Here is a 22459-nt window from a genome sequence, read left to right on the forward strand (position 1 = left end):
AAAAAAGTGAATAGAATCAGATTATGAAGAAAATAGGAAGCAAAGAAAAGAAGGATGGTTCCATGCGCATGTGTATTGATTATCGGCAGTTGAACAAGGTTACAATGAAGAACATGTATCCATTGACGCACATAGATGACTTATCTGATTAGCTACAGGGTGCTAGAGTATTCTCAAGTATTGATTTGCGTTTAGTGTATCATCAGCTGAATATTCGGGATCCGGATATCCTAAAGACCGCTTTTAGGAATCGGTATGGTCACTACGAGTTCCTTGTGATGTCATTTGGGATGAACAATGTCCCAACATCATTCATGCACCTGATGAACAGTGTATTTCAGCCCTATCTTGATTCATTCGTCATTGTGTTCATACATGACATCTTCGTCTTCTCCCGCAGCTGGGAGGATCATGAGCAGCATTTAAGGATTGTGCTCCAGACCTTGAGGGAAAAGAACTTGTATGCAAAGCTTTCAAAGTGTGAATACTGGCTTGATTCAGTGGAATTTTTGGGTCACGTGATGTCGAGTGAGGGCATCAAGGTAGATCCGAAGAAGATTGAAGAAGTGCAGAGTTGGCCCTAACCGACTTCAGCTATTGAGATTCGGAGTTTTCTTGGTTTGGCAGGGTATTAGCGTCGTTTCGTAGAGGTTTTCTCATCTATTGCTGCACCTATGACCAGATTGACCCAGAAGGTTTCTCTTTTCAGATGGATCAAAGAGTATGAGGAGAGTTTTCAAAAGCTGAAGACTACTTTGACTATAGCCCAGTGTTAGTATTGCCTACGGGTTTGGGGTCTTACACTGTGTACTGCGATGCATCACGTGTTAGCCTTGGTGAAGTGTTAATGCCAGATGGTAGGGTGATTGCCTACGCGCCTAGACAACTGATGGTTCATGAGAAGAATTTTACGATGTCCCTTGTAAGGTCTATATCAACGACTAAAGCCTACAACATATGTTCAAACAGAAGGATCTTAACTTGCAGCAATGGAGATGGTTAGAGTTGCTTAAGGACTATGATATCACCATTCTATATCATCCCGGGAAGGCAATATGGTGGCTGATGTCTTCAATCGAAAGACGGAGAGCTTGGGCAGTTTAGCATATCTACCGACAGTAGAGAGGCCATCAGGATTGGATGTTCAGGACTTAGCCAACTAACTTATTAGATTGGATGTTTTGGAGCCGAGTCGAGTTCTGGATTTTGTGGTTTCCCGGTCTTATTTATATGATCGCATCAGAGAGCGTCAGTATGATGATCCTCATTTGCTTGTCTTTAAGGACAAGGTACAGCACGGCGATGCCAATGAGGTGTCTATCGGAGATGACAGTGTGTGCGGATGCAGGGCCGATTATGTGTGCCCAATATGGATGGGTTACAAGAGTTGATTCTTCAGGAGGCTAAGATGTAGCAGTATTTGAGGCAGCACTATTTGCAGAGAAGAATGAAGAATGAAATAGTGGAGTATGTAGCTCGGTGCGTAAATTGTCAGTAGGTGAAGTATGAAGACCAGAGGCTAGGCGATTTTCTTAAGAGACTTGAGATTCCTGAATGGAAATGGGAGCGAGTTACCATGGACTTCGTTGTTGGGATCCCACGGAGTCAGAAGAAATTTAACGCAGTTTGGGTGATTGTGGATAGGTTGACCAAGTCGGCTAATTTCATTCCGGTAGTAACTACCTATTCTATAGAGCAGCTAGCTCAGGTCTATATTCACGAGATTGTCTGACTTCATGGCGTGTCGGTATCCATCATCTCTGACCGGGGTATGCAGTTTACATCGTGATTCTGGAGGGTCGTACAGAGTGATTTAGGCACACGGGTTGAGTTGAGTACATCATTCAACCCTCAAACGGACGGACAGTCCATGTGCACCATTAAGATATTGGAGGATATGCTTCATGCCTGTGATATGGAGTTCGGTGGTTCTTGGGGATCAGTTCTTTCCACTTGCAATATTTGCCTACAACAATAGCTACCAATGGAGTATTCAGATAGCTCCTTATGAGGACCTATATGGGAGGCACTGTCATTCCCCAGTTGGTTGGTTTGAGCCGGGAGAGGCTAAGTTATTAGGCACGAATTTTGTTCGAGATGCCTTGGAGAAGGTCAAGTTGATCCAGGATCGGCTTTGCACAACCCAATCTATATAGAAGATATATGTGGATCGGAAGGTTTGTCATGTTGCATTCATGGTTAGAGAGCGGGTCTTGCTCCGGGTTTCGCCCATGAAGGGTGTTATGAGGTTCGGGAAGAAGGAAAAGTTGAGCCCTATGTATATCGGGCCTTTTGTGATTCTTGAGAGGATCGGTGAGGTGACCTCCAAACTTGCATTTCCACCTAGTCTATCTGCAGTTCATCCGGTGTTTCATGTTTCTAATCTATGAAAGAATAGAGGTGATCCGTCCCATGTGTTAGATTTCAGCTCAGTCCAATTGGATAAAAAATTGTCTTATGTTGAGGAGCCGATTGCAATCTTGGACAGGTAGGTCCAAAAGTTGAGGTCAAAGAGCATTGCTTGAGTGATGGTTCAGTGGAAGGGTCAACCAATTGAGGAGGCGACTTGGGAGACCGAGCATGATATGCGTAGCCATTATCCTCATATTTTTATCACTTCAGGTATGTCTCTATACTCCTTCGAGGACGAATGTTTATTTTAAGAGGGGGAGGATGTAACGACCCGGATGATCATTTTGCATATTTTAGCCTCGTTCCCCTATTTATTGCCTCCTCTATATTATATTGTGGTTATGTGACTTGCCGGGGTAGTTGGTTTTGGTTTCGGGTGAATTTCAGAGTGAAATGGGACACTTAGTTCTAAAGTGGGAAGCTTAAGTTGTAAGAGTTGAGTAGAGTTTGACTTTTATGTAGACGATTGCGGAATGGAGTTTTGATGTTTCTGATAGCTTCGTATGATGATTTAGGACTTAGGAGCTTGTTCGGATATTAATTTGGAGGTTTGTAGGGCGTTTCAACTTGAATTAGCGAAAGCTAGAAAGTTGAAGGTTTGGAAGGTTGAAAAGTTTGATCTGGAGTTGACTTTATTGATATCAGGGTCAGATTCTGATTCTGGAAGTTGGAATAGGCCCGTTGTGTCATTTATGACTTGTGTGTAAAATTTGAGGTCAATCGGAGTTGGTTTGGTACAAATCAGCGTTAGTTTTGGAAGCTGGATGTTCATGGTATCAATAAGTTTGAATCGGGTTGCGATTTGTATAATCGATGTTGTTTTATGAGATTTTATGCCTCGAGTAGGTCCTGTATGTGTTTTGGAACTTGTTGGTATATTCAGAAGGGGTCCCGGGGGCCCCGGATGCAAATTCGATTGAAATCGAATCATTTTTGGATTTTGGAAGATGGTTGAAACAACTGAAGTCTGGTGTCATCGCACATGCGGTAGGTCTGGCCAAAGGTGTGGACGCACAAGTGCGGAGAGAGCATCACAAAAGTGGGCTGAGGGAGGACCGCAGGGGAGGTCAATTCTCCGCAGAATCGTGATATTCGGCTTAATATATGCATATTTTGATGTATATTGCCTTGCATTGTGCTCATGTATCGTAAATTTCGGATGTATAATATAATGATTTGCGCTAATTTGTGGTAGTTCTATGTGTAGGAATTGTTCGGATGTGATTTGGGACAAAAGTGCGCGTATTGGAGCGAAAATGGGAAGAAAAGGCAAATATGCCCAATTGATTGCCACATGCAGCGTGGGGCGCTACCTGTGGCGCACAAAATAGTGTGCTAAAGAAGCCCAGCCCAGGGCCAGCGCATCACACTGCCCTGGGCGCAGGTGATGCGTATCTATCCTATTTTGATCAGGACTCGGTTATTTCGACCCCAAGAAGCCCCCAAATCATATAAAAGCCAACCTAAACCTATTTTTGGGAGGAGGACGTGACTTTGAGAGAAACAAAAGTACGGAACACTCGGGAGCACGGATTTGATCAATTCTTCCATTTTTCGTCTAGTGTTCATTGATTTTATGTTTGAAAACATTATTTTTGATGACTGTATGAACATGAGTGGCTAAGAACCATATTATTCTGGGGTCATGGCTGCTACATGAATGTTGACGTTTGAAGTTTATATTGTCGAGTTTGATTTTATTATATTGGGTTGTTTATTTAATTGTGTTCTTAATTATTTTACTGAGTAGCTAATACTGAAATACTATCTACAAATCTAGAGTTGAACTCGAAAGTAGGAATTCTAGATTTCATATAGGATTAAATATTGCAAGTTCTTGAACCCGAGAATCAGGGATGGATTCGCAATTAGGATAGAAATATACCTAATTGCCTTACTTGGTATAAATATAGGAAGTGTAAATGCATTATTGTTAGTCTTAATTCTATAGACATATAGGCATTAAGTTAGCTTGAATAGGCGAGTAAGAACTCGACAGATTCTTATGAGTAATATCAACCCTGGCAATCAACAATCTAGATAAATCAATTAGTCATTTTAAACCAATAACGTTACAAGTTTGTTAGCTAGCCTATGACCCTGTAATATCCTCTCTGACTGATTTTTATCCAAAACTGCTTAAGTGTTGTGGTTGATCTCTAGTTATTTGATTGCTTGATAGTTTCTTAGGTAGTAAATTAGTCACTTACACATTTTGTGAGAAATCTGTTGAATCGATAAGTTTTTTGAGTTTGAATCAGTCAAAAGTTAATCATAAGTCTCTGTGGGAATGATACTCTACTCGCTACTTTATTACTTGACGACCACGTATACTTGCGTGAATGTGTTTGGTCGCAACAAGTGTTTGGCGCCGTTGCCGGGGACTTAGAAATTAGCTACTTGTCCGAGTTAAGCTTTTATTAGTTATTTGTTCAAGTTTTAATTTTCAGATGCTTTGTTTGTGTTAACGCATTCTCTTCTCTTGAATGCGGAGGAGTGGAAGTACAAACAACCTCCTTCCTCTTGATCTTTAAATTGAACGAACACTTCAAATGGTGAGTAGGGAAGTCGAAGCTAGAACTAGAATAGAAAGAGAGTTGGACATCATAGTTAAACCACAACCACTAGAGATGATAGCTAATGAAGAGCGTCCGATGATTGAAGCCGCAAGGCCCAATCTTGCTAATATGACTCAGGCTATGGTGAAGCCTGAAATCAAGGGTCACTTTTAACTCACACAGTAAATGGTGCAGCTGATTCAGTCCATAGGGCAATATATGGGTCTGTCTCATGAAGACCCACAATGGCACATTTAGAACTTCTTGGAAATTACAGATACTTACAATTATAGATTTCCAAGGACTATGTCATGCTGACACTATTCCCCTTTTCACTGCTGGGGGAAGCCAATGAATGGTTGCAAAAGGAGCCCGCAAATTCAATCCACACTTGGGATGATCTAGCAAGAACATTCTTAATCATGTTTTTCCCACTAAGAAGACAAAGTCGCTGACGAGCCAGATTGTTGGGGTCCAACAACGGGATGGCGATACTCTTCATCAATCTTGGGAAAGATAAAAGAAGCTACTCAGAAACTGCCCGCATCATTGTCAGACTGATGAGGTGTTGGGTCATACTTTCGTTGATGGGTTAGAAGAGACATCAAAGATGAATCTTGACTCAGCTTGTGGTGGTAGTTGCATGGCGAGGTCGTATAGTTAAATCCAACTCATGCTAAACAACTTCACTGCTAATGATCATAATTGGAAAGGAGATAGGGAATCATGAAAAGCACTTAAATAGAAGGCAACCAGTATAATTGAGCTTGATGACTTCTCAACCATGAGAGCAGATATAGAAAAATTGGCAAATCAGATGAATAGAATGAGAATGCACCAAATACAACAGATGCAACATGTACAACATATGTCTACTTGCTGCGAATTATGTGGTGACAGTCACACGAGTGACATATGGCCCAGGAATCCTGAATCTATCTACTATGTGGGGGCAACAGAGCAAAGGTCCTATAAATCAGCATGCACAATATGGGAACACTTACAATCCAAATTAGAAGAATCATCCTAACTTCTCCTGGGTGGAAATCAGACGACTCAGAATCATTATAGGCCCCAAGGAAATTTTAATCAACCTCAGAAGCCACCCCAGCAAATAGAAGAGAGTACAAATGACTTGTTGAAGAAGTTGTTGCTTGATAATCAGCAATTCAGGACCGATTTCAGAAATCTTGAGAGACAAATGAGGTAGTTAGCGTCAAATAAAAATACTAGACCTACAGGCGCTCTTCCCAGTGATGCAGAGAAGAACCCTCAAGTTAATGCAGTTACACTCAAAAATGGGAGGGAATTAGAAGAAGTGCCAAAGAAGAGAAAGGATAAGCCTATACCCAAGGCCACCACCACCTTTCTTCCAAAGATTGCAGAGCAAGAATGATGATCACATGTTCAACAAATTTCTCTCTATGTTGATCCAGGTTCAATTGAATATTCCATTGGTAGATATACTTCACAATATTCCAAAGTATGCTAAGTACATCAAAGATGTAGTGGCTCACAAGAGAAAATTGACTAAATTAAAGACAGTCGCACTTAATGAGGAGTGCACCTCGAGGGTCCAAAACAAGCTTCCTCAAAAGCTTAAAGATCCTGGAAGCTTCACCATCCCTTTGCGGATTGGTAATATCAATGTGTTTCATGCTCTTTGTGATTTAGGGGCAAGCATAAATCCGATGCCCTTGTCCTTGTTCAATAAATTAGGTCTGGGAGCTCCAAGACCAACAACTGTGATGTTTTAACTAGTAGATAGATCCATATCCTACCATGAAGGAGTGCTTGAAGATGTGTTGCTGCAAATTGGGAAATCCATCTTCCCAACGGATTTCATTATCCTAGATTATGAGGCTGATGAACAAGTTCCAATCAAATTGGGATGATCTCTATTGGCTACAAATGATGCAATTATTAAAGTAAGTGAGGGAAAAATGATTATGAGGGTGGACAATGAGGAAGAAATTTTTAATGTCTACAAGGCGATACAACTTCCCCGCCAGTATGAGGAGCTCTATATGATATCTGTTGTGGAGGTTGATGTGCAACTTATCGACATGAGTGTATATCTAGATGATTCTTTAGAGAAAGCACTAATGTTGTTCGATAGCTTGGAGATTGATGACGAGGTTGAGGAGATAATGCATATACTAGATGCATCATGTGCTTACATGCACGGATTAAACCCTTTTGAGCCCCTAAAGTTTCCAAATGGGCCTCCTCCAAAGCCGTTTATTGAAGAAGCTCCAAAATTGGAACTGAAGCCCTTGCCTCCTCACCTTCAATATGCTTATTTGGGTAGTTCTGACACTCTACATGTTATTGTTTCTTTTGACTTGTCTAAATTCCAGGAAGAAAAGCTATTAAGAGTGCTGCGTGAGCACAATCGAGCAATTGGGTGGACGATGTCTGACATTAGAGGCATTAGTCCAGCCTTCTGCATGCATAAAATCCTCATGGAAGAAGGGCACAAGCCAAGTGTATAGAAACAACGCCGCCTAAATCCAATCATGAAAGAGGTGGTAAGAAAAGGAGTGATTAAGTGGCTTGATGTAGGTATTGTATTTTCAATCTATGATAGCAAATGGGTAAGCCCCTTCCAATGTGTGCCTAATAAAGGGTGGATGACTGTAGTGGTTAATAAAAATAATGGCCTGATTCTCACAAGAACTGTGATATGGTGGAGAATTTGCATATATTATAGAAAATTAAACAATGCCACCCGAAAGGACCACTTTCCCCTCCCCTTTATTGATCAAATGCTTGATAGATTAGCTGGACAGGAATACTACGGTTTCCTAGATGGCTATTCGGGGTATAATCAGATTGCTATAGTCCTAAAGGACCAAAAGAAAACTACATTTACGTGTCCCTATGGCACGTATGCGTTTAAGAGAATGCCCTTCGGTATCTATAAGGCACCTGCGACTTTTCAAAGGTGTATGGTGGCTATTTTTACTGACATGATTAAAAGATCTGTAAAAGTGTTCATGGATGATTTTTCTGTGTTTGGGTGTTCTTTTGATAATTGTTTAATGAACCTTGATAAATTGCTTGCTAGGTGCAAAGAGACAAACTTTGTGCTAAACTGGGAAAAGTGCTATTTCATGGTACGTGAAAGTATAGTCTTGGGGCACAAGATGTCCAAAAGTGGGTTGCAAGTTGACAAAGAAAAGGTGGAGGCGATTGAAAAATTGCCCCCACCGACATCCGTCAAGGACCATGCAGGGTTTTATCGTTATTTCATTAAAGATTTTTAAAATTTTTCTTCTCCTCAATGCAGGCTTCTTGAGAAAGATATCCCCTTCATGTTTGATAATGCCCGTCTGAAAGCATTTGAGGAGCTGAAGGGAATATTGGTGACTGCGCCAATAATCATTGCCCTGGATTGGGCGCATCCATTTGAGTTCATGTGCGATGCGAGTGACATAGCAATCAGAGCTGTTTTGGGGCAAAATGAGGGATAAAAGTTTTTACTCCATTTATTATGCGAGCAAAACTATGAATCCAGCGTAGATGAACTACACTATCTATGAAAAAAGAGTTGCTTGCAGTGGTGTTGGTGTTTGACAAGTTCGGATCCTATCTAGTGGGAAACAAAGTCATTGTCTAGACATATCACTCATCTATAAGGTACTTGTTTGAAAAGAGACGCCAAGTCGAGGCTAATTCGATAGGTCATCCTCTTGCAAGAATTTAACTTGGAGATTCATGATCGAAAAGGGACAGAGAATCAAGTGGCTGACCACTTGTCCAGATTAGAAAATCGGAACCATGTGGCTGAGGGAGGTTCGATTAAGGAAACATTTTCGAATGAGCAGTTATTGTCAATCACCTCGAGTGAATCCCCATGGTATGCAAATTATGTGAAGTTTATTGCAAGTGGGGTGATGCCACCATAATTGACACCGACAATATAAGAAGATTTCTACATGATGCGAGGCTCTACATGTGGGATGAGCCATTCCTCTATAAGCAGAGCGTAGATCAGTTGGTACGAAGGTGTGTTCCTAATCAGGGGATGAATGCAATATTGCATGACTGCCATGCTTCTCCATATGAAGGTCATCATGGTCGGGATAGAACTATCCAAAAAGTGTTGCAATCAGGGTTCTATTGGCCTAAATTGTTTAAGGATGCACAAGCCTTTGTTAAAAAGTGTGACAGGTGCCAAAGAACCGGGACTATCACGAAGAAGCACGAGATGCCTTTGCAAAATATTCTGACAGTAGAGCTCGTTGATGTTTGGGGGATTAATTTCATGGGACTATTCCCATACTCTAATGGTCACATGTACATCTTGTTAGCGGTCGACTACGCATCGAAGTGGGAGGAGTTCATTGCTCTTCCAACTAATGATGCAAAGGTAGTGGTAAACTTTGTAAGAAAGCACATCTTCACACTCTTTAGGACTCCATGGGTGCTGATAAGTGACGGGGGAACTCATTTCTGTAACAAATTGTTGAATAACATTCTAGAAAAGTATGGAGTTAAATACAAGGTTGCCATCGCCTATCACCCCCAAACGAGTGGTCAAATGGAAGTGTCAAACCGAGAGGTAAATAAGATTCTGGAGAAAACGGTAAGTGGAAATAGGAAGGACTGGGTCAGAAAACTGGACGACGCATTATGGGCATATCGAACTGCTTACAAAACACCCATAGGTACTTTTTCGTATAAGTTGGTTTATGGGAAGGTGTGCCACTTGTCCGTCGAGCTTGAACACAAAGCCTATTGGGCTATTAAAAAGTTAAATATTGATATGGACTTAGCCGGCGAGAAGAGGTTGTTACAACTCAACTAGCTTGATGAGTTTTGATTGCATGCGTACAAAAATGCCAAATTGTATAAAGAAAAAACCAAGAGGTGGCATGACAAGCACATCCATCATCGCAAGTTTGAGCCGGGTCAAGATGTTCTCTTGTTAAATTCGAGGTTGAAGCTTTTCTTCGGAAAGCTTAAGTATCGATGAGCGGTGGAATTATGTGATACGAGCTCAAGTGGTACCTTCTTGGTAAATGGACAGAGAGTAAAACATTATTGAGGTTGTGGCATTGCACGTCAGAAGACCTCAGTGGACTTGGCCGATGCTTGAAAAACATGTTGAGTCGTGCCACGATATTAAATCAGGCACTTGTTGAGAGGCAACCCAATTTGTAATGCTTTCGTAGCTTAGCTTTTTGTTTTCTTTTAGTAAGAGTAGACTAGTTTGTTTTGTTTACTTTATAGTTATAGAAATCATAGGCGTGAATTGTGTGGGGTGTATAATATATGTATTGAGTGCTAGGGTAGGAAGGAATTTATATGTATAAATAAAATGGAAAGTTTTGGTGAACCAACGCCAAGGCCAGCGCCCCACGCTGCCTGGGGCGCATATTCTATTATAGTCATAACCCACAACGCCAAGCGCAACGTGGAGCGTTGGGCTGGGGGGCCAGGTAAGTTAATTATTTTTTATTTTTATTTTCATTTTGTTTCTTTGTGATTTCTTTAGGACCTAACCCATTACCCGACCCGATTACCCATATACACTAACATAATAAGCCAACCCATTCCCCCAATTTAATTAACTTAACTCTAAACCCAAACTCCCACTCTCTCTCCATATCACTCTCCAAACCCCTCTGCCCGTTCATTCATCTCTATCTCTCTATCATAGTCTCTACTATTGCTTGTATGTTCTCTTCTCAAGACGCAAAGGTATGTTCCTCATCTTCTTCTCTTATGTATTGTGAATTTTATTTTTGTGTGTTGTCAGGACCTCCATTCTCAAACGACCCCAATCCCCTAGGTCTCTTTAACATACTTTGTTCTTATGGTGGGTGGCCCTAGTGTGCAAAATATTGGTTACAAATATTGGTTGTGAAGTTGTATTTGAATTAGTAAACAAAAATTCCCTCTACTTCATTTAAATTTGGGAGGACCACCTTGCTCCACCATTGTTGAAATAAGAGAAGCAAAATTGATGCCCACAAGGTGTTTGCTAAAATGTCTAAAAGAGTGAATTGAACACCGGTGAATTATGAGTAGCCGCGTGTCGTTGTATATGATGTTGGGTAAAGTGTAGGGTATTTGGGGGCAATGTATCTTGTAGTAAACTCTTGTAAGAAGTAGTTAGTTTTCTAGACTAATTGTAGTAAATTGGAATCTAGCATTGCTTGCTTGCACTACGGTTTAGTTATGGCCATGTTTGACTAATTGAAGTGTGGCATGGGGAAGTCTTGAGTACCTATCTCCTTGTGATGAAACATTGGTGAACTTTGAACCCCTCTTGTGAGTAGATTATACATAGTCTTCGGTTTTAAGTGTGGGGTCATCTTGGCTTCTCACAATGACCTTGATCGAATTTCTTGATTCATTCTCACATTTTTGTCTGTTGTGTATAGGTTGCTATGGCTCGTGACAGTGCCGCCAAAGGAAAAGGGACGGTAAAATCCTCCACTACCGCTCCCCCTCCCACAAAATGCAAGCAAGGTGAAGGATCATCTAGGCAAGCTGAAGGGAAACAAGTTGCCGAAAGATCAATGCAGGCACCATTGCAACCAAGGCCTCATTTGAAACTAGTCAGTGATGCTGCTATCGCATGGCATAAGGACTTCACGCCATATGGGCGGTACGTCTCCGAGATTGGAATTAATGTGAATGCCTTAGAAAAGAATTTTCCGGACATGCTTGGCCGGTTGCGAGCATTGAACATGGACAAATTCCTTGAATGCCCTGGCCATCCAAATTTGAGCATGGTGCAAGAACTGTATGCTAATTGGAATGTGGACTTGTTCAGGTCACATGCCCGTGGAAAGGACGTGCCATTGAATAGGCGGGCCTTATGTGAATTTTTAGGGGCTGAGAACTGATAAGTAGGGATTTTGACTGCTTATTTGCACTCTTTTATTTGTGTTTTAGCTCAAAATTGCATAAAGGTATTCCCGAAATCTAAAGAAATATGCTTGCTTGCAGGACTGTTAGAATATGAGCTAAAGAAATGAAAATCAACTCAAGAAGGAGTAAAATATTGGAGAAGGACAAAAACAAGGCTAAAAGGGCACTGTGCGGACCGCACAATATTGAGTGCGGCCGCAGATAATGAAGAAAACCTCTGACAAGAAATGACATGTAAAGTGCAGACCACACAATTCTGGCCGCAGAAGACAAAGATCAGAGAGATAGGATTTCAAGTTCAAGAAGAAATGCGGACCGCACCATTTTTGTGCGGCCGCATAATCAAGAGCGCGGTCTCACTCATTTTGATGCGGTCCACAAAAGTATCACACAGCCAAAGCCTAAGATCAAGGAGTGCATACCGCACTATAATTGTGCGGCCGCAGAAGTAAGTGTGCGACCGCACTCACCAAAGTGCGGTCCGCCGTAGTTGAAGGAGTACGGCCACAATCCAGAATTGTGCGGCCGCAAAATTGGAAACTATCAAGCCAAGTCTCGTTGTGCTGACCGCACACATAATTATGCTGTCAAATATTTTTAGCTTAGTATAAATAGAACGTTTTGTCATTTTTAGGGTAAGTTTTGTTTTGGGAGAGCACCCGAGCCAGTTTTCTTTACTGTTTTGAGTAATATTGTACTAGATTAGCTTCTAAACATTAGAGTTTCTTTCCCTAATCAATTATTATGCATTCTATCTTAATTGTTTCTTGTATTTCTTCACTTTTCATGAGTAGCTAAATTTCTAGCTAAGGTTGTGGCCCAACCCTAATGTGGGTACTTAATAGGTGTTTGATTTAGGCCTTGTTTGTGATTGGGTTAGTGATATTTAGCTTAGTTCTTGCTTGAATTCAAGAATTAATAGTTGCAAACATTGATTTATACCTAATTGACTTAGTCTCTACTTGAGAAAGAGAGACTAAGTCTAGGAAAACGTGGCTAACAAAAAATTGTTGTGAACTCAAGAAATTGATAGCCCCGATTAAAGGGTTGAATATAGAGATAGTAAGACCTGACTTGAGTAGTTATCATTTATTTTGTGCAATACCCATGTGTACTTGAGAAAGCCAAATTCGGCAAAACCACTCAAACTACCAAGAGGTATAGAGTGGGTAGTTGCGTGTGATTTCTATATTACAACCCCAACCAATCAGGCTTGTCCTAGAATGTTCAACCCATTAGGTAACCACCTAGGTGGAAATCACGACCCTAGATCATATATCATTTGGAAAACAACCAAAACCAAAAATATTATCTTCTAGTTTTATAATTGCAATCAATTATTTAAGTAGAAGTAGAAACAACAAACAAGAATGTGGAAGTGTAATATAAGGCATATTGTACAATTATACTAAATATATACCTAATCCCAATTCTAACTCCCTGAGGATTCGACCCCGACTTGCGTTGGGTTTTATTATTGCTTCGACCGCCTCACTACCTATAAAAAAGGTTCTTCTTTGGAAACCTCATGATGCAGTATATGCTATCCCGTGAGGTACCGGAGTACCCTGACTATTATGAGGTGGTGGAGGCACCAAAGGAATTGCTAGACATTACATCCTTGCTGAAGTCCATATCAAAGCTACGCCATGTTGTGAGGAATGAGAGGGATGAAAACTTCAACCGGTATCTTTATAGTTCCCTCAATGTGATATTGCGCAGGCTAGGGGTGTTGGATGAGGAGCGTATGCATCTGCGAAATGATCTCTCCCGTTCTTCCAAGGAGATACTGGGCAATGCACCGGACAGTCCTATTCACCCGTTTGAGGATGAGAACACTCACAAAAGTTTTGATGATGAGGATGAGATTGGTGATGAAGTCATGGAGCCCATGGCTTTGGTACCCCTAGGAGCGGATGATGACGATGAGCCCCGAACTGCGGCTGGTGGGAATTCTGAGGAGGCGGACTACGACTAGAGAAATGTTCTTTCTTTCCACCTTACTTTATTTTGAATTTGTTATGCATCGGGGACTATGCATTGTTTAAGTGTGAGGTGGGGAAAATATTTCCTGACTTGTAATTGTATAAAACTTTTGTTTATTGTTATTTTTTTTAGCTTAGTCTAGAACTCACATAGTCTAATTAGCTAGTAAAATAAATATATAAGAAAAAACTCGGACTTTTCCCTACGATGGATCTGTTGGATAATTTTCTTGAGGGATTAAAGTCTGATTGAAAATACCAAAAAGATTTTCTTTTGTTCTTGTTAGGATAGTTAGGTAGTGTCCGTTGGTTTTTATTTGGACGCCGGTTCTTTTCCAAGGGTGTAGCTCGAACCGGGTATTTTGTTTCTTAGTTTTTTAAGAGTAGGATAGGGAGAAAACTGAGGTGCTCTAAGGTACTTGTTGACATGTTTGATGTTGGCACATTAAGCTATGTCATGCACTCTGTCTTCCAGAATATTTGGTTTAAATTGTAATGTCCAAGTGAACTAAGAAGTAACCTACTATGTGATGCCTTTTTATCAGTTGGTTGACTTGTATGCCACTTAGTGCATTATTGCTTAAAAATTCTCAACTCGCTATGCTTGCTTGACTTGAGAGTCCAACAGAACCGTATTGATTGGGTCAAGTGCAATGTGTGTAAGGATTGGTGATATTTTGTGCTATCTTGTATAATCTAGAACTTGTCCTGTGTGTTAATCAAAGCGAAATCGTTAAGTTGTGCTTGTCTAGGAAATGACGTAGGCATTTCTTGCTTGACCATAGAGGTGCTTGTCACTCACAAATAAATTTTTTTCGTTGCTAGACCTTTGAGCCTATAGACCTTTTCTTTGGCACCCACACTACAAACCGTATCCCTATTTTGTTCTTAATTTGAGCTTGTTAAACCTTTACCTCCTAAGGCACTTAGTCACTAAAACAAGTAAGGTGAGAGATTGGGGAGTAGCTTTCGAGTGGGACCATGGAAGGTCCCTTAAGGTGCACTAAAATTGTGAAAACAAAGGTCACTAGCGGATGAACCTTAATGTATGGAGTGTGTGAAAAAAAAAAGGAAAAAAATATTTGCAAGAAGGAAGAGGAAAAAAAACAATAGTTCAAATAATGTAGAAAAACACACACCTCCTAATCCTTCTAATTTGTGCTAGTGGAAATGTAGAGGTACTTAATTGAAAAGAGGGCTATGTTATATATGGTGTATGACAAATAAATTGGTTGAAAAAAAGATATGCTCAATTTGTGAGTGTAGTGTATGAAAGTGCTTAGGAGGGTTAGTTACTATTCCTAAATGTATCCTACCCATCCCTTAGCCTATATTACAACCTTAAATTCCTAATTGATCCTAGATCTAGCTACCTTAGATTAGTAGAGATGTACACTACGGGCAAGCTTATGGTACGACCACGAGATGCATATGAATTCTTTGTGAGAGAGCAAATTTTGTTCAATTGTGTGATGCCCTTAATTTATGTTCAATGGCATATTTGAATAAATGGGCTACTTCTATATTCACTCTTTTTCTTGTGGCGAGGGCACTTGGTCTCATGACTAATTGGTGATGTTGCACACTTCTTTTGTTGGGTGAGTGCGTGAGTGCGTGAGTTAAGGATGCTTAGTGATAGCAATTTGTCTCTTGAGCTAGGGTGGTTGTGGAGAGGTTGCTTGAGTTGGTTGAATCGCATTGTGTATACTTGGGCTAGTCTAAAAATGGGAAAAATGTGAAATTCGTGTATTCATGCTTGATTGCCGGTATCGACCATAGTCAAAAGGTAGAGTATGTGAATTTCTTTTTTATAGTAAGAGGTACGTTTTGGGGTGTTAGTATAGTTCCATTGCTCGAGGAACAACAAGAGTCTAGGTGTGGGGTGTTGATATTCGGCTTAATGTATGCATATGTTGATGTATATTTCCTTGCACTGTGCTCATGTCTCGTAGATTTCAGATCTATAATATAATGATTTGCTCTAATGATGGTATTTCTCCATATAGGAATCATTTGGATGCGATTTCGGACGAAGTGCGTGAACTGGAACGAAAATGGGAAGAAAAGGAAAAAGTGCCCAGTTGAGCGCCAGAGGCAGCTTGGGGCGCTACCTATGGCGCAAAAAATAATATACTGAAGAAGCCCAGTGCCAGGGCTAGTGCCCCACGCTGCCCTGGGTGCTAGTGATGCGGATCTGTCCTATTTCGACCAGGAGTCAGTTATTCGACCCGAAGACGCCTCCAACTCATATAAAATCCAACCTAAACCTATTTTGGGGAGGAGGACGTGACTTTGAGAGAGAAACAAAAGTGCGAAACACTCGGGAGCATGGATTTGATCAATTCTTCCATTCTTCTTCTAGTGTTCATTGATTTTATGTTTGAAAATATTATTTTTGATGATTGTATGAACATGAGTGGCTAAGAACCGTATTATTATGGGGTCATTGGTGGTACATGAATGTTGACGTTTGCAATTTAAATTGATGAGTTTGATTTTATCATATTGGGTTGTTTATTCAATTCAGTTCTTAATTATTTTGCTAAGTAGCTAACATTGAAATACTATCTACGAATCTAGAGTTGAACTCGAAAGTGGGAATTCTAGATTGCATATAGGATTAAATAGAGCAAGTTCTTAAACCCGGGCATCGGGGAACGAATTCGCAATTAGGATAGAAATATACCTAATTGCCTTGCTTGGATGAAATACAGGAAGTGTAAATGCATTCTTGTTAGTATTAATTCCATATACGTATAGGCATTATGTTAGCTTAAATATGCGAGTAAGAACTCGACGAGTTATATCAACCCTGCCAATCAACCATCCAGATAAATTAATTAGTTATTTTAAGCCAAGAACGCGACAAGATTGTTAGCTAGCCTATGACCCCGGAGTATCCTCTCATACTGATTTTTATCCGAAACTGCTTAAGTGTTGTGGTTGATCTCTAGTTATTTCATTGCTTGATAATTTCTTAGATAGTAAATTAGTCACTTACACATTTTGTGAGAAATATCTTGAATCGATAAGTTGTTTGAGTTTGAATCAGTCAAACGTTAATCATAAGTCTCCGTGGGGACGATACTCTACTCACTACTTTATTACATGACGACCATTTATACTTGCGTGAATGTGTTTGGTCGCAACAAAGTGGGCTCACAAAAGCGAGCCACTGGCCACAGAAGTGGCTTTATGTCCGTTGAAGAGGAGGGGGCTGGCCTAATTGAAAGTTGCACATACGGTGGCATTTCTGTAGGTGCGGAGCCGCATATGCTACTAAGGGCTCGCTAAAGCGATATCGCTAGGCAGAAAAGGGTGAGTTCGAGGGTTTTATTTCATTCTTCTTCTTTTCACTTAGAGAGCTCGATTTGAGGTGATTGTGAGAGGGATTTTCAAGGAATTGATCGGGGCAAGTGATTCTTACACAGATTTGGCTATTTTACATGAATCCATCATTGTTTTTATCATTTAATTAGTGTTTTGAGTTGGAAAAATTGGAAAAAATTGTGAAAACTTCATAGACTATATTTTGCGGATTGGAAGGTCGATTTGAGATCGGAATTGAGTAATTTTAGTATTGTTGTTCTCGTAATCTAATGTGTGTTCAAATAGTTTCCTATGGTTTGTATTTATGGTATAAAGTTATTTTTGCTAGATTCGAGCCGTTCGGAGTTGGATAATGGCAAAAAAGGCTTACCAGTGGATTAAGTTAGTGTGTTTTGAGGTAAGTGTTTAGCCTAACCTTGTGTGGGGGAATTACCTTTTAGGATTGGTGTTGTTTTGTGTTTATTGTGGTATGTGAAAGTTTTGTAAGCAAGGTGACGAGTGGGTACGCGGGCTAAATAGGTAATTGACCGGTTTAAGCTATGTAGACTCCTTTTATGACGTTAATTGAGTTCTCATCACATGTGATATCCATCATCGTTGGTCTATCTTCACATGCTTCATTTGATATTGTTAATACTTGTCTCATCTCTACTTGTTGTTTGCCTTTACATGCTTAGTTGAAGTTATTGTTCTCCCAGTTCCTTGTTAAATATTTAACTGTCGAGTTACCTCACTTGAAGTTGTTATTTCTTGGGACATCTTATTGTTGAATTTTGGTGTTGAAGTAATGAAGGTTGTGATTTACGTTGAGGCAAAGTTGTAAATGTTTGAAATACCATTATTGTTGAGATAATAACTTTTTGTTGCTATTGTTGAGGCTCTTATACATATAGTGGTAGAGCTATGGGCTATGTATTGTGAAAATATTATTGTTATTGACTTCTTTGGCAAGTTGTGTTATTGGGCACTTGAGGTGCGATTTTTAATATGTTGTGATATTGGTATGGATGTGGTGGTATAAGGAAAGACTATGAATTTGGTTTGTGAAAAGATACTATGAGGCGGTACTTCGGTAGTGATTCTTGTTGCTATCTTTCATTTACATCAATTGTATTACTCTGCGGCGTTTTCTTGGCATTCTTTTAATGTGTTTCTTTCGTGATGCCTTAATTACCTTAATTTCAATGTAGCTATTCTTGTCATATTTCTTCATTGTATCATTTCAATTATTTCCATTATTATACTGTGCTATACCTGTTCAGTTTATTTATTTATTCCAGTAAGTGTCTTGACCTGACCTCGTCACTACTCAACCGAGGTTAGGCTTGATACTTACTGATTATCGTTGTGGTGTATTCATATTACGCTTCCGCATACCTTTTTGTGCAGATCCAAGTATTTTATACCAGCCCAGGCATCTGTGAGTTAAGCTTGGATCAGAGACTTCAAGGTGTACCTATCGGCGTTCGGAGGCCTGGAAGTCACCCTCTATCTAGTTTCTATCTCATTCTTCTCTTATAGATACTGCTGTATAAGGATGTTTCAGTATACTTGTTTAGCGCTTCTGACTCAGTCTTACCAGATTTTGGGAGTTATATTTGGTTGTATTGTGGAGTCCTTTTTATGATAACTATAGGTTTAAATTGTAAGTTTTATTACTATTTCCATTAATTCTTCTTGTATGTTAGGCTTACCTAGTCTTAGAGACTAGGTGACATCACGACATCCTACATAAGAAGATTGGGGTCGTGGAAAGTTAGTATTAGAGCTCTAGGTTCATAGGTGTTACGAGTCATAAGCAAGTTTAGTAGAGTCCAGTGGATCGGTATGGTTTTGAAATTGTTAGGAAACTTCACTTCTTTAATTCCTTATCGTTCAAATTTGTTGACTTCGAAATTTCAAATATTTGTATTTCTATTCTCTCACGGATGGTGAGGACACGTACCACTGGATCATATGATCAGACACCCGCACCCCCGACTAGAGCCGCGAGAGGCGGGGGCAGAGGCCGAGGAGGGGCACGTGGTGCAGATAGAGCACATGCTCGAGCTACGATAGAGGAGAAACCAGTAGCTCCAGTTGGCGGGGAGGCACCTAAGGCGCCTGTTGCTACTCTTGCACTTTAGGAGACCCTCGCATAGTTCTTGAGCATGTTTAGTACTCTAGCTTAGGCAAGGCTGATTGAACTTGTACCAGCCACATCTTAGGCTAGGGAGGAGCTCAGACTCCCACTGCCAGTATCCTAGAGCAGCGGGTTAATGTTGACTAGGTAGTAGAAGTTATACTAGTGTAGCTGGTTATTCCAGTTCAGCCTGAGATTAGGGAAGCATCATCTGAGAAGGAGGAGCTTAGACTTGAGACGTATAAGAAGTGCCACCCTCGTACTTTCAGCGTCCTAGCTACAGAGGATGCACAAGGTTTTATGGGGAAGTTCCACCGTATTCTCTGTACCATGGGTATTATGGAGAGAAGCGGGGTAATTTTCACTACTTTCCACCTTTCGGTACCAGCGTACAAGTGGTGACGGGCTTACGGGGAAGGTAACCCAACCGATGCAGCTTCACTCATATGGGCTCGGTTTTCATAAATGTTCTTGAGAAAGTTTGTTCTCCAGAGCCGTCGGGATGCATGGTGCACGAATTTTTAGCGGCTACTCCAGGGTACTATGACCGTGCTAGAGTATGATGTCAGATGCATTGAGTAGTCCATACATGCACTTGTCTTGGTTGCCATAGTCAAAAAGCAAGTCCCTCGATTTATCAAGGGGCTCAACTATGGTATTAGGTTCAGCATGGCTCAAGAGTTGGAGACATATGCCCCCTATCACCAGGTGGTAGAGATCACACAGAGATTGAAGGGTTTGCGGGGCCAGGAGAGAGATGATAGGGAGGACAAGAGCCCTCAAGATTCTGGAAGATATAGTGGTGCCCGTGCCCCAGTTGCAGCCCGTAATGGTAGAGGATCTATGAGCCGTCTAGTTCATTCAGCACTTCCAGCCTCCAGTTCTACTCCGGCTACTCCCAGGTCTCAGGTTTCCTATTATACACCACCATTATCTAGTGCAGCTCATGCACGGGGTGCTTTCAGCGGTCAGTCTATCTGACCAGGTCCAAGACAGTTTCAGTAGCCATGCCAGCTGAGAGCTTGTTTTGAGTGTGGTGATACTCGTCATATGGTGAGGGACTACCCCGATTCATGAGGAGTGCAGCTCCACCGACTACTCAGGCTCCACGTATTCCACAAGGTCCTTATACTTCTCAGGCCGTGGCTACTACTCTAGTTGCCGCTCCACCTACACAACCAGCTAGGGGTGAAGGTCAGGTGGGTAGGGGCCGCCTTAAAGGGGGAGGCAAGGACAAATGTTATGCTTTATCGGGTAGGACGGAGGCGGTTGCATCAGACGCAGTTATCATAAGTATTGTTCCGATTTATCATAGAGATGCATCAGTCACATTTTATCCGGGTTCCACTTATTCATATGTATCATCTTACTTTGCTCTGTATTTGGGTATATCTCATGATTCTTTGAGTTCTCCTGTATAAGTGTCCATGCCTGTGGGAGATTCTATTGTTGTTGACCGTGTGTATTGGTCATGTTTAGTTATAATTGGTAGTTTTGAGACTAGAGTTGATCTATTGCTTCTTAGTATGGTAAACTTTGATGTTATTTTGGGCATGGACTGCTTGTCGCCCTATCATGCTATTCTTGATTGTCACACCAAGATTGTGATGTTGGCTATGCCAGGGTTACCGTGGTTGGAGTGGATAGGAAATTTGGATTATGTTCCTAGTAGGGTTGTGCCCTTCCTTATGGAACAACAGATGGTTGGGAAGGGGTGTCATGCATATCTAGCCTTTATCAGAGATGTAAGTGTTGGTATTCCTACTGTTGAGTCAGTTCCAGTAGTGAGAGACTATCCAGATGTGTTTCCAACGGATCTTCCAAGCATGTTGCCCGATAGGGATATCGATTTTGGTATTGACTTGTAGCTGGGCACTCAGCTTATTTTTATTCCACCATATGGTATGGCCCCACCTGAGTTGAATGCGTTAAAGGAGCAGTTGCAAGAGTTGCTTGATAAGGGTTTCATCCAGTCTAATGTGTCACCTTTGGGTGCTCCGGTCTTGTTTGTGAAAAAGAATGATGGTTCCATGTGCCTGTGTGTTGGTTATCGGCAGTTGAACAAGGTTACAGTGAAGAACATGTATCCATTGACGCGCATCAATGGCTTATTTGATCAGCTACATGGTGCTAGAGTGTTCTCAAAGATTGATTTGCGGTCAAGTTATCATCAGCTGAAGATTTAGGATCCGGATATACCGAAGAACACTTTTTCGACTCGATATGGTCTCTACGAGTTTCTTGTGATATTAATTGGGCTGAACAATGCCTCATCAGCATACAAGTACCTGATGAACATTGTTTTCCACACCTATCTCGATTTATTCGTCATTGTGTTTATTGACGCCATCTTAATGTACTCCCGCAGCCGGGAGGGTCATAAGCAACATTTGAGGAATGTGCTCCACACCTTGAGAGAAAAGAAGTTGTATGCAAAAACTTCAAAAGGTAAATTCTGGCTTGATTCAGTGGAAATTTTGGGTCATGTGGTGTCGAGTGAGGGGATCAAGGTAGATACGAAGATGATCGAAGCAGTGTAGAGTTGGCTTAGACCGTCTTTAGCTATTGAGATATGGAGTTTTCTTGGCTTGGCCGGGTATTAGCGTCGTTCCGTAGAGGATTTCTCATCTATTGCTTCACCTATGACCATATTTACCCGCAAGGGTGCTCCTTTCTGATGGACCGAGGAGTGTGAGGAGAGCTTTCAAAAGCTCAAGAATACTTTGACTTCAATTCCAGTGTTAGTATTGCCTATGGGTTCAGGGTCTTACACTATGCACTATGATGCGTTACGCAGTGGCCTTTGCGCAGTTTTTATGCCAGACGGTTTGGTAATTGCCTACGCGTCTAGATAGCTGAAGGTTCATGAGAAGAATTATCTTGTCCATGACATGGAATTAGCAGCAATTGTTCATGCCTCGAAGATTTGGCGGTACTATTTGTACGGTGTCCCTTGGGTGGTTTCTCAGTCTTCTTTATATGATCGCATTAGAGAGCGTCAGTTTGACGACCCCCATTTTCCTATCCTTAAGGACACGGTACATTATGGGAATTCCAATGAGGTGTCTATCAGATATGATGGTGTGTTGCGGACAAGGCCGATTATGCGTGCCCAATGTGGATGGGTTGGAGGTGTTGATTCTTTAGGAGGCCCATAGTTCGTA

The 22459-nt window shown here is 41.1% G+C and overlaps 1 protein-coding gene across 1 annotated transcript; it reads left to right on the forward strand.

Moving 5' to 3' along the window:
• Window positions 1-20368: 20368 nt before the first annotated feature.
• On the forward strand, window positions 20369-21163 carry LOC138897684 (uncharacterized). Its single transcript, XM_070183688.1, has 2 exons — window positions 20369-20681; window positions 20775-21163. Exons 1-2 carry the CDS (start codon window positions 20369-20371, stop codon window positions 21161-21163), a joined length of 702 nt encoding a protein of 233 aa, XP_070039789.1.
• The last annotated feature ends 1296 nt before the right edge of the window (window positions 21164-22459 follow it).

This window comes from Nicotiana tomentosiformis, chromosome 8 (genome assembly GCF_000390325.3).
Source record: "Nicotiana tomentosiformis chromosome 8, ASM39032v3, whole genome shotgun sequence".
Taxonomy (NCBI): domain Eukaryota; kingdom Viridiplantae; phylum Streptophyta; class Magnoliopsida; order Solanales; family Solanaceae; genus Nicotiana; species Nicotiana tomentosiformis.